The following is a 15,862-nucleotide window of genomic DNA, read 5'->3' on the forward strand; positions in this document are numbered from 1 at the left end:
TAGAAGAAAACTAGGAATTTATAAAATTCTTACATCCCTTTTAAAAGACAGCATACACATGCTACATACTTAGATAATTATAGCCCCCATAATGAAGAACTATAAAAAGTCCTCCATATTTATTGGTTTTTGATGAAAAAACATAATTTTGAATAGCTATTGCTCACGTTCTCTCCTTGCTCCCTTTACACTTAGAGGTTTGCAAGTTAACACTGGCTTAAGCTTTTGTCTGGAAACACAGAACTATTTGGCACTATACTGGGAACATCCCACAGGAACATCCTACCACATCAGGGAAGCCAGTACAGAATATACACTAATCAAAAACATTAAAGCACAGCTGTGAAAGAAAACAATGGTGATTTGTTTTCTTTCTGGTGACACTTCACCAATGAAGTGTCAGGTTAGTCAGCCGTAGCAGTAAAAATACCGAGTTGCCTATACAACTTATGCATATGTACACTGAGGAGCTTCAACTGACACAACCATACCACCCATGGATTGCACTTTTTCACTTGTCTAAATTATACCAGTGAAAATTTCATGTGTTGCAAAGCTGTGATCACATATTCTGCTTCAAAAGTCCTAGTGAAGGAATTACTTATAGGCACAAAACTGATTGTAAACAAAAGCTTTTGTGAAAAATTAAGACCTTAGAATGCAACTATTTTATTTTTCATCGCATCCAATTTATTTGTATCAGAGTTTAATCTTTTTTTTTACACTTCTTGAAATCTGAAAGCTTTCTGAGTTACTCTAGCATTTAATCACTCTGATTTTTGATATGTACTATTTAAGATCATATTTAATGATATCTGAAATATGAATACAAAATACATGCAAGTGATTCACTAGCTTCTACTTCCTCTCAAAAATATTTTTCCTCATTTGCAAAACAAAACTAAGAAAAAACAGCACCTCCCTCAGGAAATAAAAAAATAAACTTCCACAAATTATATGCAAAATTATACAAAAGATAAATTATTTTAATCACTATTTCAATTTTTATGCAGTGAATGCAATTACTCCAAAATAGGTTACATAAAAAACAGTACAGAATTTGTCCTGGAAAGTAGAAATCATAATTAAAAGATCCTAATCAAAATAAAGAGCAGATTAACCTGCTGCTACCTAAACAAAACAAAAAAGAATAAATAGTATCCTTAAATAACAGTGAGACTTATCTTCTATTAAAGTACAGTTGCCTACACCAAACTGCAAAGGGACAGACATGAATGCCTTTATCAGGATCACAAGATCACAGTGCAGGTTATGTTGAATTTATCACAGTAACAGTGAAATAGAAGCAAACAAATGGGCACAAATGCAGGCTTTGAAACTACCTATTAAAATTGTCAGTTCTCATCTTAATTAAGAATAATAAATCAAACCAGCTACAAAGCAGAGTCTCATATTGCTGGAATCTGCAAGAACCTGTTTACAGAGAAATACTATTACACTAGTTGAAGTTCTAGCTTGAAATTCTAACAAAAACACTTTACATGATTAACTATACATTTTTCATTCTGTTTTGTTCTCTGCGATTTTATGAATTCAATTAATTAAGTATAAAACATTCAATAGGATCCATCTTTTCTACTGCAATACTTTGTATTGGCAATTATGAAGTGAAAATAACAGCAGAAGCAAGTGATTTGCAGATCTTACTTTTCCAAATTCTTAATCTAAACTTTAATTATCTGATATATTTAAGACAAGCCATCTATTAATTTTCCTCCTTTTGAGGTTACCTACCAAATATATTGTTTTGCAACTAGCCTCTAGACATATATATGCTAAGAACAAGAAAGCTACAAGAAATAAAATAAACACAATACTTATAATGACCATACCTAGTAATAAGAACCGCATTATCATGGTGGGCAATCCCATTTTCTGGAATGGTGTTTCCATCACTTTGGTGGGAGAGAATGGATTTCTGCCACTTACAGAAGCTATCGAGGGACTTGTCTGCATGGTGGTTTATCTCCAAGTTTGGCTGCAATACAACATGCATACCAGAAATGTTCCAAACAAATTACTAAGGTCAGTTGTTAAGCCTTTTGAAAACTAAAATGGGACTATAATTAGAAGCAGTGGTTTCTAGGAATAAAATCTTCTTGCCAAATTTTATTTCTGTAAAATCTGACCCCAAGTTCAGCTGTGTATTACTGAACCATCATTCTTTCTGCTCCAACTTTAATAATCATTTTGTCAATACAGAAAAAAAAATCTAAATACAGATCTAAAAATAAAACTGACATCCCCGAAGGTATAATAATAGTCGCCTGAAGTACGAATACATATCTTTGAGATGATACACCAGGAATATTCCTTTGAACTGCTTCATCTTGATTAAAGTAGTAAAAAATTATGTGATAGGTTTTGTACTCAGAGGCAGCCACTTCAAGCTATTATTAAATAACTCTACATTATACAATAACGTAATTTGTATTTCACAGGCATAAGGCTTAGCACAACAGCTCTTACCTGATCTTCAGTGAGGACAATCAAACGTGTCACTATAATATTCACAACGTTTCCTAGACTGGAATCACGATAAAGTTTGGCAACCTGACCTCCAGAAAATAAGAAAAGGCACAAAGTCAGACAAGAAACACTACTTGCTTTCGAAATGGTTAAAAATGAACCCAATTTCCTCATGTAGTTCCACAATGTAAAGTACCATTGTCACTGAAATACAAGTTACTTTTTGACCAAAAAATGACCATTCCATGAAAAAAAACCTTTTTGAGTCCCACTTTTCAGTTGAAACTGTTTATACCTTGTTTCATAATTCATCCAGCACAATGAGCATTTAGAGTGTTGATGTAAGCAGAATAGAACTGTATAATCTGAATGCAACTATCTGAATTCAAAATTAAAGACAGCAATTTAAAAGGGATCACAACACACTTCTTGACATTCTCCCAAAGTGCTAAGATTTACAGTATTAAACTATTCACTTCTGCAAGCTGGTACTTATATTAAAGCATCATTCACGGCAATAAATAAACAAACACTTGACAGGTCCATTATCATTTCAGTACATGGGTATTGCTACGAACACAGAGAAGGATGAAACTTACAATATTCATTACACTCAAAATGTAGTGTTCAATGTCTTTGCGACCATGGTATCCCACCATCATTTTGTCTGCTACTACCAGCGTTTCCACAAACCGTTCAAGGCTCACAGATCTCTTCTGTCGACCATGACCACTTAGTGTGCCATTGACTGGAAGTGAAGCTGGAAAAGCAGATGCATCATTCATCCACCAAGGTTTGCCGCTTCTTGTGAGGTCTTCTAGGAACCAAAACAATTAAATACTTGAGAGGGAGTCACTAGTAAAATTCATTCAAATGCAGCTGGTTAATGTTGAGATTGCCATCTCCAAGATTCTAGCAGAGAAGTCTTTCTTGAGGCAAAGAAAAAATTAAATTTCTTTATTTTCTAAATTATTTTTAACTAACTATATAATGGAAAGGCAACTTTGAACACCAATAATCTCAACTCTCCTTAAACTTGAATTAGGATGATAAAGCAAAAATTCTCTCTTAATATATCTGATTTTGCACATTCATTTTACTATTAAAGATTAGTTATAATTAACCACAAAAACACATCAGAACTTTAAGAATTAGAACAAGACAGCCTCTAACCTCTGGGAAAAAAATACTAGAAACCAAAAATTCAAAATTAATGTAAAAGTTATCAAAATTTACTAAGGATTAAGGATTACTAAAAAGCTTTTCCCCTCCTGAAAAAGTCTGTAATTTTTAAGCAATTACGCTTATGTGCCTAAAATGAATAAATTTTCTGTTCAGAAACTTATCAGACTATATTTTATCTACCTTGTGAATTAACTGTAATAGAAAGTTTTAAATGGTCTGACATGGGATAATTGCCATAGTTATTTCAACACAAATTTCAATTCAAATATGTTGATCCATTTTTTTCAGGTAAATATATATAAAAATATTTCTTGTGTGCAAGAGATAAATTATTAGAAATCCAAAGAGCTGTAATTATTGGCAAAACAACATTACAAGATGACTTGGAATGCCAATTCCTGTCCTCAGACCAAAATTTAATCCATCCTTCCCTACAAAGGGATGGATTCAATTTTTTGTCTTTTTTAGTGTGTATCATATATCCCTTTTCCACAAGAGCCAGCAAAGATCTCAAGCTAAAGTTTAGCAAGGTATATTGTTAGTCTGGTTTTATCTAAGTAGGATTTAAAAATATCTAAGTTATTCTTAGTATTTACAGATGAGCACAAGAACATTTATACCTGTCTGAACAGGACTGCTCAAATGAATAGTTTTCTTGCATCATTACTTCTACTAAAACAGGGTCAGCTAAGGATGAGTAGAGATAGAACCAGTACCTCCCATAAAAAACCAATGATTTATGCAAGTCAGCTAAGCACACTGATTTCAAAGAGAAAAACTACACCACAAAGAATGTATGTTCAGGTCAAAACCAGGAATACAAACCTTCAGCATTCCTACTGTTGCAGTGTTTCATCATTTTTGAGGCTATGGTACTGGCTCTAAAAGGCGCATATTTTAGAAAAGCCAAAAAATTTAAGTAAACCTGGTAGTTATAAAAACACCAGTAAGAAAATGGTCCTCATTCTCCAATGGTTATAATTCATTCTAAAAAAGCCCTGTACAAAGTATTAAAGCCTGGTTTGAATTCTATAATGACTACTAAGCTTTCTCCTGTTTTTCACCTCTATTCTACAAAATTCAAAGTTGCTTGAATTGTTCAAAGATTTTCATCATACTTAAACAGTGTCTTAGAAATGTCTGAATTTCCTCTGACAGCTACTGTACTAAATTTTTTCTAAAATTCAGTCTTTTTCAAATAACAAATGCTGATGGTTTCTGATGCTCTTGGGGTGCTGGAAGTATTTTAGAAAGTACTGCTTCCACATCAATTCAAAATTTTCACTCAAAATGCAAACTATTCTGAAGATTTAAAAATTACTGATTTCAAGCATAAAACTTTCATAGGAAAAAAATATTATTTTGGAATTATCTTCATACTATCTTTCAAACAAAGGTCTCAGAAGACTTCATTAGAACAACCACATCTCATTTTCTTATCAGATGAGAAGCTTAGGCTTCAGCTGATCTCAAAATTATATAAATGCTAAAATATATCAATAACTAAAGATATACAATTCATTTAGTGAAAATAGTTACTGGCAACTTTACATCATTCTTTCACCATATTCATAAGTTAAAAAAGAAAAAAATTAAACTCCATTAACATTGAACATAATTATAAGGAAGTAAAAAAGGGTAAAATAAATGGAAAAATAAAGAAAAAAAAACACAGAAAAATATCGGTCCCAAAATAATTATTGCAGAAATGTGAAATTAGGTTTTAAACTGCAACTGAAAAGAAATCCAAAGCCATGTAGACATGGAGCTAACAACTACTGTATACAAGCTTTCCTAAGTCAGTCATTTAAGATATTGGGTAGTGATCAAGGTAGAAAGAGAGAAACACAAATAGAAAAATATCTGAAAATGTAATAGCAAACTTCTTATGTTAGATGAAACTAGGAAAATATTTCAAAACAAAACATTAGGCTGCTGTTCTTTTCTAAATATTTTAGCACCTTTATTTCATGCTTCTAGCAAGGTTTTATTACATATTTTAGAATATACCAACTGTAAACTCTGATACAAGTGAAATCACTACATAAATAAAAAATAGTAGAACTATCCAGAAATAATCTGCCACTCTGCAGCTTTTATATGTCAGTTTTTGTTGTTTCTCAATCCTAAACAAATACAGCATTTTGCAAGATAATCCAGTGGTATCAAACGCCATTAAAGCAATTGGAATTTGGCAGTGGAAAACTTCTTACCAAGGCCTTAGTGATTTCAGCTATATTTAATAAGACATAATTAATTGGTGAAAATAAATACATGAAACACAAATTCAACATTTTATATTTTGAACGTTTTTATGTTTAAATGCTTAAAATCTAATTTGAATCATGAAAATGTATCCTGTGCTCACATCTGACTCTCCATGCCTCTCCAATTCTCCTCTTGTATTAGCTACCATAATTCCACCTTTGATTATGAAGTGGCCCATCACTTACTGATCCCAGTCAATTCTGATCATGCTTTCACCAAATTCTGTACTCCACCTTCTATTCTATTATTGTCATTTTTCTCAGAAAGGTAGGAAACTACACTCCCCTTGTCTCTATAAACTCTTCAAAATCCTGACTATCTCCCTGATGGAGAAGAGGTACAAAATAAACTAGGTTACAGTAGGGGAAACTTGACAAACAATGAATAGTGGCACAGTTTCTCAAGTAGATTCCTCCTTGCACAGAATGCTAGGAAAACTGTTCTGAGGGTAAAGTTAAAATCAGTCTCTAGACAAAATAAACCACATACTGCCAACAGCTTTGTGACGTTTGCATTTTAAAACACAAAATTGGACTGTTCAAAACTTCCAAAACCAGCCCAATTCCCTAAACATCACTGAATACCTGGCTTTAATCCTCGGGTGTGAAAACCGCAAAACTGAAAATTTATACGTAACTTTATTTTTTAGCTTTTTTTTTGTTTTTTTAGGTATTTCAGGATGCTTTGTATGCCATTTCCCTTTAAGATAAAGCTGCAAAAGTGGTCAGAAAATGAGTTTAAAAGCTTTGGTACCCATGAAGGTAAAACAGAATGTCATCTGGAAGAGCAAGACCTTGCACTCTTGGCAGGCAGTGAATTTTTTTTAGACATTTTAAGTGGAAATAGTATACAGAACAACAGGAAAAGGAGAAACTGAGATAAATGAGCATCATAATAGTCTCATGCTTGTAAAAAGCAGTGCTTTAGTACTTAAAAAATTAAGGACTTGAGGCTATGAAAGCTGAGGGAATGCATAGGAGCCTCCAAGAAAAAAGGTACCATCAGTTATACTAAGTAATAAATGCTAAATATTATACCATGTTTTACAAAAAATGCATGCAAGATGTATAGCTCTGATCAACCTGTGATCCATGTAACAGATACCACCAGAATAACTGAACACAACCTGACAAAAGTAGCTGCCTCTGCTTCATGGCTTGGAGGAGAATGACTTCTAAGAATTACTGTAGAAAACAAGATCCAATAGAGGCCAATACCCTTTCTTTTTGTAGGGATATAATAATGATAAAAATTACATGTCCCTACATTTCAAAACCTTCCACTTATTTCAAGCAGCTCAAGTGACAGCTCTCCCACCAAAATGAACATATACTAGTACCCTTATTTTACAATCAGTTAGCAGGCAGTAACATTTAAGAGATTTGTTTTGCAATATTATAAGCATGTATATTGAATAATGCTCTCAAACTAAAACAGAAGTTACACACATGAAGTCTGACATTCCATAAACACAATTAACTGAAACACTCAAGAAAAAGCTATCTCCCAAGAATGGGATCTTGCAGACAATCTAAGCTTAGACAGCTGGTGCCACTACACATTATAAACTCCAAAAGAAGCTAAAATAAATTATATCAATGAACAATGATATTATTTTATTTTAAGATTAGTTATTGTCAGTCTGCACCATGCACTGAATCTCATGAAATACAACTGCCTAGGACTGAACTTTTAAGAATAAGCTATTACTGAAATATAAACAATTGACAAGGTTAAAGCATTTTCCTACCATGTTAAAAAATTACTTTTGTGGTCTAAAAGAACTTGTCAGATTAACTCCATGCTGTCTTCAAGAAGTTAGTTTTCAGTTTAATCAAGGGTTATGTCAGAGTACTCAAAATGTATATCTGTAAAGGTTAAAACTACTTTATAAAGAAAATATCTCTCCATCAAAACTTTTTAATCCTGCCCATAAGGCATAGGTAAATCACATACTTGACTATAAAGGAATAATGTCAACCAACTGGACCAAAAAACAGTACCAAAACACTATAAACCTTCATAAACAAGAAAGATATGGACTCAGTTCCAAATGTATTAATAATCATAATGCTGACATATTTACTGCAATCAAGTTTCTTCAAATGAGATTGAACACATACTAAACACTGAGCTGTAATATGTAGTCATTCAAGCATGCTTTCCTGTTGGGAAATGAAGTACATTTATATACATTTTGAGGAAGCCTGTCCTCATTTCTACCACTGTACACAATATAGGCATAAAACAAGACTTACTCCTGCTCTCTTAGTTTTTGAAATACACTATATTCTCAATCTGAATCTGAAAAAAAAGAAAAATCAAAACTACAAATTTCAACAACACGTTACACCACCCAGAAGGAAGATTCTCATAGCTATATTCTTCACTATGTCTTAAATGTGAAACAAGCAAGATCTTGAAATACATGTCAAGTTACCATTTTTTAAAAGGAATGACACTCATTCTTGTTTACCTGAGACTCCACAGTGACTGTGATCATAGAGGTGCTGCTGGTGCATGGTAGATTTTTTGTATATAACATGAGGATGGCCATTCTCGTAATTATAGTTACTAGAATCTTCTGTTATATTTCTTAAAGGCTCAATAAAATACTCATCATCTTCTGTGGCAATGACTCCATGCTTAAAGAAGCAAATAAGAAATCAAAAGCTTACAATAGACAATATGGAACTACTATCACAAAAGTTAACTTTAAAAAACATTCTCTGTGAAGAAATCCACAACTAGAAGCTAACACATTAAACAGTGCATGCGCCAGCTCACATCTCCTGATTAAGTGTGAGCAGAGTAGGTGCCTATAAACAATACAGTGAGAAAAAATAAAACTATCATTGTCCTATTTGTAGAGAACTTTCACTTGTTTTTTGGTACATGCAGTTAAAAAAGCAAGAGATAGTCTCAGAACATTACAAATAATGGCTTTACATCAAACAGAGATGTTCTGAAATGACATGATTCATATCCATTAAAAATTACACCAAGCCAAAAGGCCCTTGCTCTAATAGCAAGTCCAATATCCCTCTGTGATGCCACACTGCCAGATGCTTAAAGCCAAATACTTCATCAAAAACAAAAACCATGAAGGACTAATTTTAGAACACATATTCAAAGAAACCATTTTTATTTTACATCAAGACACAATCCCAAAACTGAGCTAGTTAATAGAAACCAAATTATTTATATTAACTTAAGTTACACTGTCTACAAAGCATTTATTCCATAAAAACTGTTGCCATAAATCTAGCAAACAAGAGTTATTGCAGACTGTACACTAGACCTCATTCTCCATAACAAATGAATACTTTTTTTCCTCATACTGCAGTGCAGAATAGTAGATATTCTATTCTCATAACTTCCACATTTGTGAACTCAGCTTCTTCCAAACAGGAAGTGGTTTATGGAAGAAAGGGGAGATTTCAGGCCAACTATGCAATTTCCTAAACCTTCAGCAATTAAAACTGAACTTTAGCAGAAAATCCAGGTTTTGGATCCTTTCAGATATAGAAATATTGGGGAATAAGCCCTGACAGACTTCTACACCAATGTTCACTAAATAAAAAATTCTGATACCCATATGTAGAAAATTCTGAATGTACAAACTTTCTACACAGGGAAGAACTACTCATCAGACAGAAGCCTAGAAGTAGGAACTTCTACATTCATATCCTGACTTGATGAATCACAAATTTCTACTACACCTTTTATCTATGAAACTACTACTACACATGAATCTTTTTTTAAGACCTCTACAATCAGTCATAAGACCACTTGCTCCATATCTTCTCTAAAAATCCTAATACTGTTTTCAAAGATCAGAGCTTGCCTTTGTACTCTTGGTCAAAGCGCTTGTCCTGCTACAGTTTCGTACATAAAATGCCTACTTCTGAAACAGCAATATAAAACTTACAAAATGAAAAATCCTATGTAATACATCAGAAACAAGTGTTTTCCAAATAGAACTCTATTATAAATGGTGAAATACATGTATGAACAGACTGCAGCTTTCAATTACTCATTTCTTACATTGTGAATGCAAAAACAAGTGCTTCTGTTCAGTGGTATTTTTCGTTACAAACTCAATTATTAACTCAGGAAGCAACATCGGGGTCTAAATTCACCTGGAAGATGCCAGTATCAAATTCATCTTACAATGACTTCTTGTAACTTGAAGTCTAAGATTTTACTAGAAAATAAATCATTTACTGGTATACTGCTGCTTAAACAGTATTGAAAATATAAAACAAACTGTAACTGGGCTTGCCAGATGTGCAGAAAGAACCTTGACAGTTTGGACTGCATCCAGTCTGCATGTCAGACATCTGGGTTCAAGTGAATCCTGAGCCATTGTAAGCTCTGGTATTATGTTCCCACAGGAAGAGAGTCCTGCGGAGTGGTTCTGGCCAACACCATCAGGCTGTCTGCCTCATGCCAAGCCCGAGAAGACAGAGATACCATCCCATCAGTGGCACTGTCTCTGAGACAGAGTGGGTCCTAACTTTAATTCCTCCAGAGCGTACATCCTTCCTGTCTGTACTCAAGTCCAGCCGTGTTTGCACATCTAAGCATAAATGAATAATTATATCAGGTGCTGAAACTGATAATTATAAGTGGCAAGACTACCTCAGCAGAACTAAGTCAATTCAAATAGTATAAACTACTAATTGCAGCACTAATTCTCTATACAAATTGCATATATGCTCTCGCACATAACTAAAGAATATCTGTGAACAATGGTCACAGTTCCTTCAGGTACAAGCAGTGAAGACAGAAAAGACAGCATCACCACTTTTCCCAATGTCTAGCTGATATCTGACCTCATTTGCCCAAATGCTATGGTGTTTAAGAAGAGACATTTTAATAACGCTTAGTTAAGGAACTACAAATAGATTTTAACATAAATCTACAAGCAGGAAGTGAAAACATATGTGGTCAGTTGCTTCAGTCAGATGAGTGAGTCAATTAGCACTGGAAACACAATGACCCTGCATATGTCCTCCCCATAAGCCTGGCATAGGTAGACCACTTTGAGCCTAACTATTTTTGCTTGCAAACAAAATTGTTCTTCCAGGGCTAAACAACCAGTCTTCATGGATCACAGTGATTCAACAGTGAAATGACTGATTTTTAAGAGCACTCTAAATACTGCAACTAAAAAGTACCTTGGTGATGGCCAGCATATATTCCAAGTTTCAAAAATTCATTTGGCTAGAGATACTGGCATTGTTTATGTATTCAGCAATGCCTGATTAATACATAATGGGAAGAATACTATAATATCCAAACCAACATTCTAAATATCAGCTTTGATTTATAATCCACTATCTGAGGAAAACAAAACTTCATTTGAAAAAGGAGCTTGAAATAATGCCCATTTAAAGCAATAAAATTAATTAATTTTAATTTTCTTTTGAAGTGTTGCTATTGTATTTTAACAGTTAATAAATTGAACTTTTGCTCCAAAGCATCAGAAATATCATTAAGACATAAGAATGACCAGAAAAGGTTTTGACATAATACCATGGATATAAGAAACAAGCTGAATGCACCAAGTATGTTACTACAAGGAACATTCCCAAGATTATTATCTAAAACAGATTGTTTGAGGTCCTGTGTTATCCAATCCTACTACAGACTGCCAACTCATGCTAACATATACAAGGTCTGGTTCCAGCAGTTTGACATGCTCAGACAAATCTGTGAATCCACATGGAGTTCCTCTGAATTTGTGAAAAAGAATCTTTTTCTGTCAGGCTGTCCAGCCAGGGTCTTAACCTCCTTCAGATGGGGGACATCCATCAGTTGCAAAAACAAACTGAATTATGGGGAACAAGTAAGCACATGCCTTTTCCACACAGCATCATAGTTGCACACTTTTTCCACACCTTGAGTGTCTTCAGGCTTTATGTTTAAACATCTTTAATATAAAGTACTAGTAATGGAAACTTCTGAAAACAAGTCAGTGTTGTTCAGTATGTCAACAGCTGGCTATACTACCGAGGAAGAAGACTGCATTAACTTACTGGGCTCTCAAAGATGACAAAAATAGTGATCTGGCCTGAGACAGCACACCATAGAATCTAACAAAAACTTAAAACCTTAAAACTAGGATAGGGACAGCTTGTATATCATTTTCTAAATACTGATGTGCTGCAAAAACACGAGTATCAATGATAGCCTTAAAGACCCTGATACAGAATTATTTCACATATAGTCAAAAATACCACAGTGTATGAAAATTATGATCTATAAAAGTAGATGTATTCTTTAGAGTAAAAATGGCATTCAAATGAACTCTTAAGAAAAATATTCGTAATTTATAAATATATTTATTTAGGAATACATGACACAAACATTAAGTCTTCCAGCAAAATAATTCCCCACTGAAAAAGTAAGCTCATGCTCTTAATCCACAGCCACCTACCTGTGTCTTCTTTATCATTTCTGTTTGGATGGAGATAACTGTGCTGTCCAGCACAAACATTATGCAATGCATGAACTTCACATACACGGAAATAATGCATGTTTTACATTGACCATTTACTTGAGACCACAGCAGCCTCAAAATAGTTCCTACTACAGACCTTTTCAGCCCAAAATCACAACATTTTCTACCATGCAAAACTTGTTTGAGCACTGAGTTAAGAGCTTTGACACCCAGCAGAGGACAGATGAGTAAAAATGCAAAAAGTTTGGGTTTTGCTTAATTCCATTACTGAAGGCTCCAGAACTTCCCTGAGATTTGCTCCTCCCAGAGTCAGTCAAACTCCATTCCCTCAAGGTGAAGTTCCTCCCCCTTCAGCTATTCTACCACCATTTCTTTTCCTCTTTCCTTCAGTATGGAATAGTCAGCTTAGAAAATGCCTCAGTCTGGTTGCCTTGTACCCAACATCCAAAGTCCCTAAAATGCTGCTCATTGTAGGCTCTTTCATGATACACCCGACCTGCAATCCACCCACAAATAAAGCATCCACTACAGTAAACATGAGTTTGGAAGCCAGCAAGCCTGTGGACAAGCCCTTCAATTTCCTCACAGGAATGCTCACTGGACTATAGAACTTTACTCACAACTTCAGACAATTTATAGCATAATCAGGGCCCAGCAGATGGAAGCTGCTGGACTGAAACTTCAGGAAGTAGCAGCCTGTAATTCTAGGGCACTTGGTAATGAGAAATATAGAGGGAGAGCCTAAAACAAGAAACAGTGATAGGAAAATCAGGTGACTGCTTGTCACTTTTATTATAATGAAACAGAGAAAGCCCTCCTCACATTTATCTCAAACATAAGTGTTCTTCAAAGACATACAACATACATTATTTAAATCATGTTCTCACATAACCACTCTGAATAACTAATAATAATAATTCAAGACATTTGCCAGCAGTGAAACCTAACAGGACAGCCAGAGTAAATATATTGCATACATTTTGTTTGTGAGCAACATTCACTATTAAATATTACTAACTACCTCTTAATAGGTAAAGAGTTAAACTTACAATGTCTGGCTTTAATAGAGATGTTAATCAAGGACTATTAGACTATGAATGGCAGTCATTCACACACCAGCAATCAAAGGGAAAAATACAACAAATGCCTTAAGTACAATGCATTCTGAGCAATTGCTAAAACAAGAAATAGTCTTTAATATTCATTGCCAATTGCTTTATTAAACATGTTCTAACCAGCAGCTGTATAACAAAACATTCATTAGTAGGAATCATCATTTAAAAATAACTTTGTGATGCATTTATCTGAATGGAGTGGTAACTCCCATACACTGTCCTCTGGAAGGCACTGCCAACATTGAAGAGTTTCCATACAGCAGAGGATGGTACCAAATCAAGACTACTGCTGCACCCTCTGCAGGATTCATGCCTCTGAGATAGAGCCACGTGTCACCCTGCTGATGTTTCTGGAGCAACACAGGAGCCCCACATGTTGTGACCAAATCTTCCTAAGAGATGCAGTGCACACCTGATATGTGAAGTCCCAAGTAAAGAGGCATGACCATGAAGAATTTGTGTGCCCAAAGACTAGATTAGGGCTGCCTTACCGCCTGAAAGACACACATAAGGACTAACAACCACAGCCACTGACGGTGATGATTTAACAGGGAAACACTCCACACAGAAGTTAACTTACAAATAGAAAGCTAAAACATACTGACACCTAGAACCACAGGCAGCCTCACTCCAGCAAAATGGACAGCCTGAGGGCAAAGGGAAAACATGTGAAATGTCACCTCAGGGTGTTGGGCACAAAAGGAAAAAAAACCCCAAGATTCTTATGAGACATCTTCCATGCTTTTTAGAAAAAAAGTGCCATAAGGAGCAACAGATGGGAAAAGATGATAGGAAATACAGGCTTTTTTGTGCTTCATCCCACCTTTATTTCCCCAACATGAAAGGAAAACAAGAGTCAGCTATGGCAAGGGCAGGAGTTCTTGGCTCACTCCATGAGCCAAGGTCAAAGAGGAACTGAAATGGGATCACCATGGCACTTACTGCAGTCTCCAAGGGGACCAACTAGTCCGTGCATCAATTAGCATGCAGCAATTAGCATAAAGAGGCTTGCAGCCTCTTTTAAAGGAATGAGTCCTGAAAGAAGGGACTTCATCTCCATCATATTTTTAGCTGAAAAAAACTCAAGCAAAGATGGAGTATACTAGCTTTGAAGCCTGAATGTGCCCAGAAAAAAAAAAAAAAAAAAAAAAAAAACTCTATTACGTGGAAACTGCAATCAAAGAGAAAATTGTACTAAACTCAGACCTATCTGCTATAAGTCTACATGAACCAAACTGTAATACCATACTCATGGAACATCATTTTAACTCCATTTCTTTTAAAGTGTTCACTTAGCACTGGAAATCCCCAATAAATATTTTTATTCAGGAACACTCTGAAATGTTAAACTAGCCTGTATTAGGCTAGTTGGGTGTAATGCAGCCTATCTGGGTCTGAAACAGCAGGCTTTTTTTTTTGAAAGTAACATCTCAAGAGGCATTGTTCAATAGTGCTTCCAAGGACAAATGGGAATTAATTTAGAAAGTCTGTGTAATTTTTTTTTTTTTTTTAACTTAGCAATTAGCTTGATCACCTATTCCTAACAAGATCAACCAGCATTCTACCATATAAAAACCAGAATGAGCAACCATAATATATATGTGTATTTTTACTACAGAAAACACTGGGTCTTGATTTAATGTTTCATAGTCATGCCTTTCCATTTTAGTATTTTGCTACTCAATAGCCTGCTTTTTTACTTTTTTGCATTCATTTTTTAATTTCTTTTTCCATGCATGTACTATTGTCATGTGATCACAAGATCACCAGTAAGAGAAGAGATGAGAATAAATTAGGTAAGAACTTCTAATTCTACTTCTAAATATAAAAGTTTACAATTTGTAAACAAAATCTTTCTGGTAAAAGAGTTATATAATTACTTTCTGATGCTGTTACTTGCTAAAGACTTTTCACGTTTTGAATTCACAGCAATGATGATGTCTACACCAAGCAATTCCTCCTCTTTTATTTACTTAGTTTTTAAACCCAAATACTCAAAGTCAGTGGGTGTTCAGTCCAACCAACATCTGTCTGAAGAGATTCAGCACCACGGAGGATCCACTGTTTCCTCCTCCCTGCCCCTTGAGCTTGGAAGTCTCCTATAACTGTAAAGGTCTAGCACAGACATAATCCTGCAAGCCTAGCATAGACACTATAAACACTACAGAGGTTGCCTGCTAGAAAACTACAGAACTGGGTCTCAATACTTATATTAAGCTTGAGAAACTGACACCTACTTTTCCCACCCACTCCCAGGTTTTCTGCACCTTCCTGTCTACTTGCTTCCCACTGGGAAAGCAAAAAACTGCAAGATACACCAATTTAATTCTTCTTC

The 15,862-nt window shown here is 34.7% G+C and overlaps 1 protein-coding gene across 1 annotated transcript in view; it reads right to left on the reverse strand.

Annotated features, from left to right (window-relative positions):
- The window catches only part of ADAMTS6 (ADAM metallopeptidase with thrombospondin type 1 motif 6), a 138,011-nt gene that overhangs the window by 115,358 nt on the left and 6,791 nt on the right, over positions 1 to 15,862 (reverse strand). The window contains exons 4-7 of the mRNA XM_084225104.1: positions 8,420 to 8,588; positions 3,090 to 3,304; positions 2,491 to 2,574; positions 1,854 to 1,999 (exon numbers count right to left, since the gene is read on the reverse strand). Of these exons, the coding sequence (XP_084081230.1) occupies positions 1,854 to 1,999; positions 2,491 to 2,574; positions 3,090 to 3,304; positions 8,420 to 8,588 (614 nt within the window). The remainder of the gene's footprint in view (positions 1 to 1,853; positions 2,000 to 2,490; positions 2,575 to 3,089; positions 3,305 to 8,419; positions 8,589 to 15,862) is intronic.

This window comes from Fringilla coelebs (genome assembly GCF_963513975.1).
Source record: "Fringilla coelebs genome assembly, chromosome: Z".
In the NCBI taxonomy this organism is placed as follows: domain Eukaryota; kingdom Metazoa; phylum Chordata; class Aves; order Passeriformes; family Fringillidae; genus Fringilla; species Fringilla coelebs.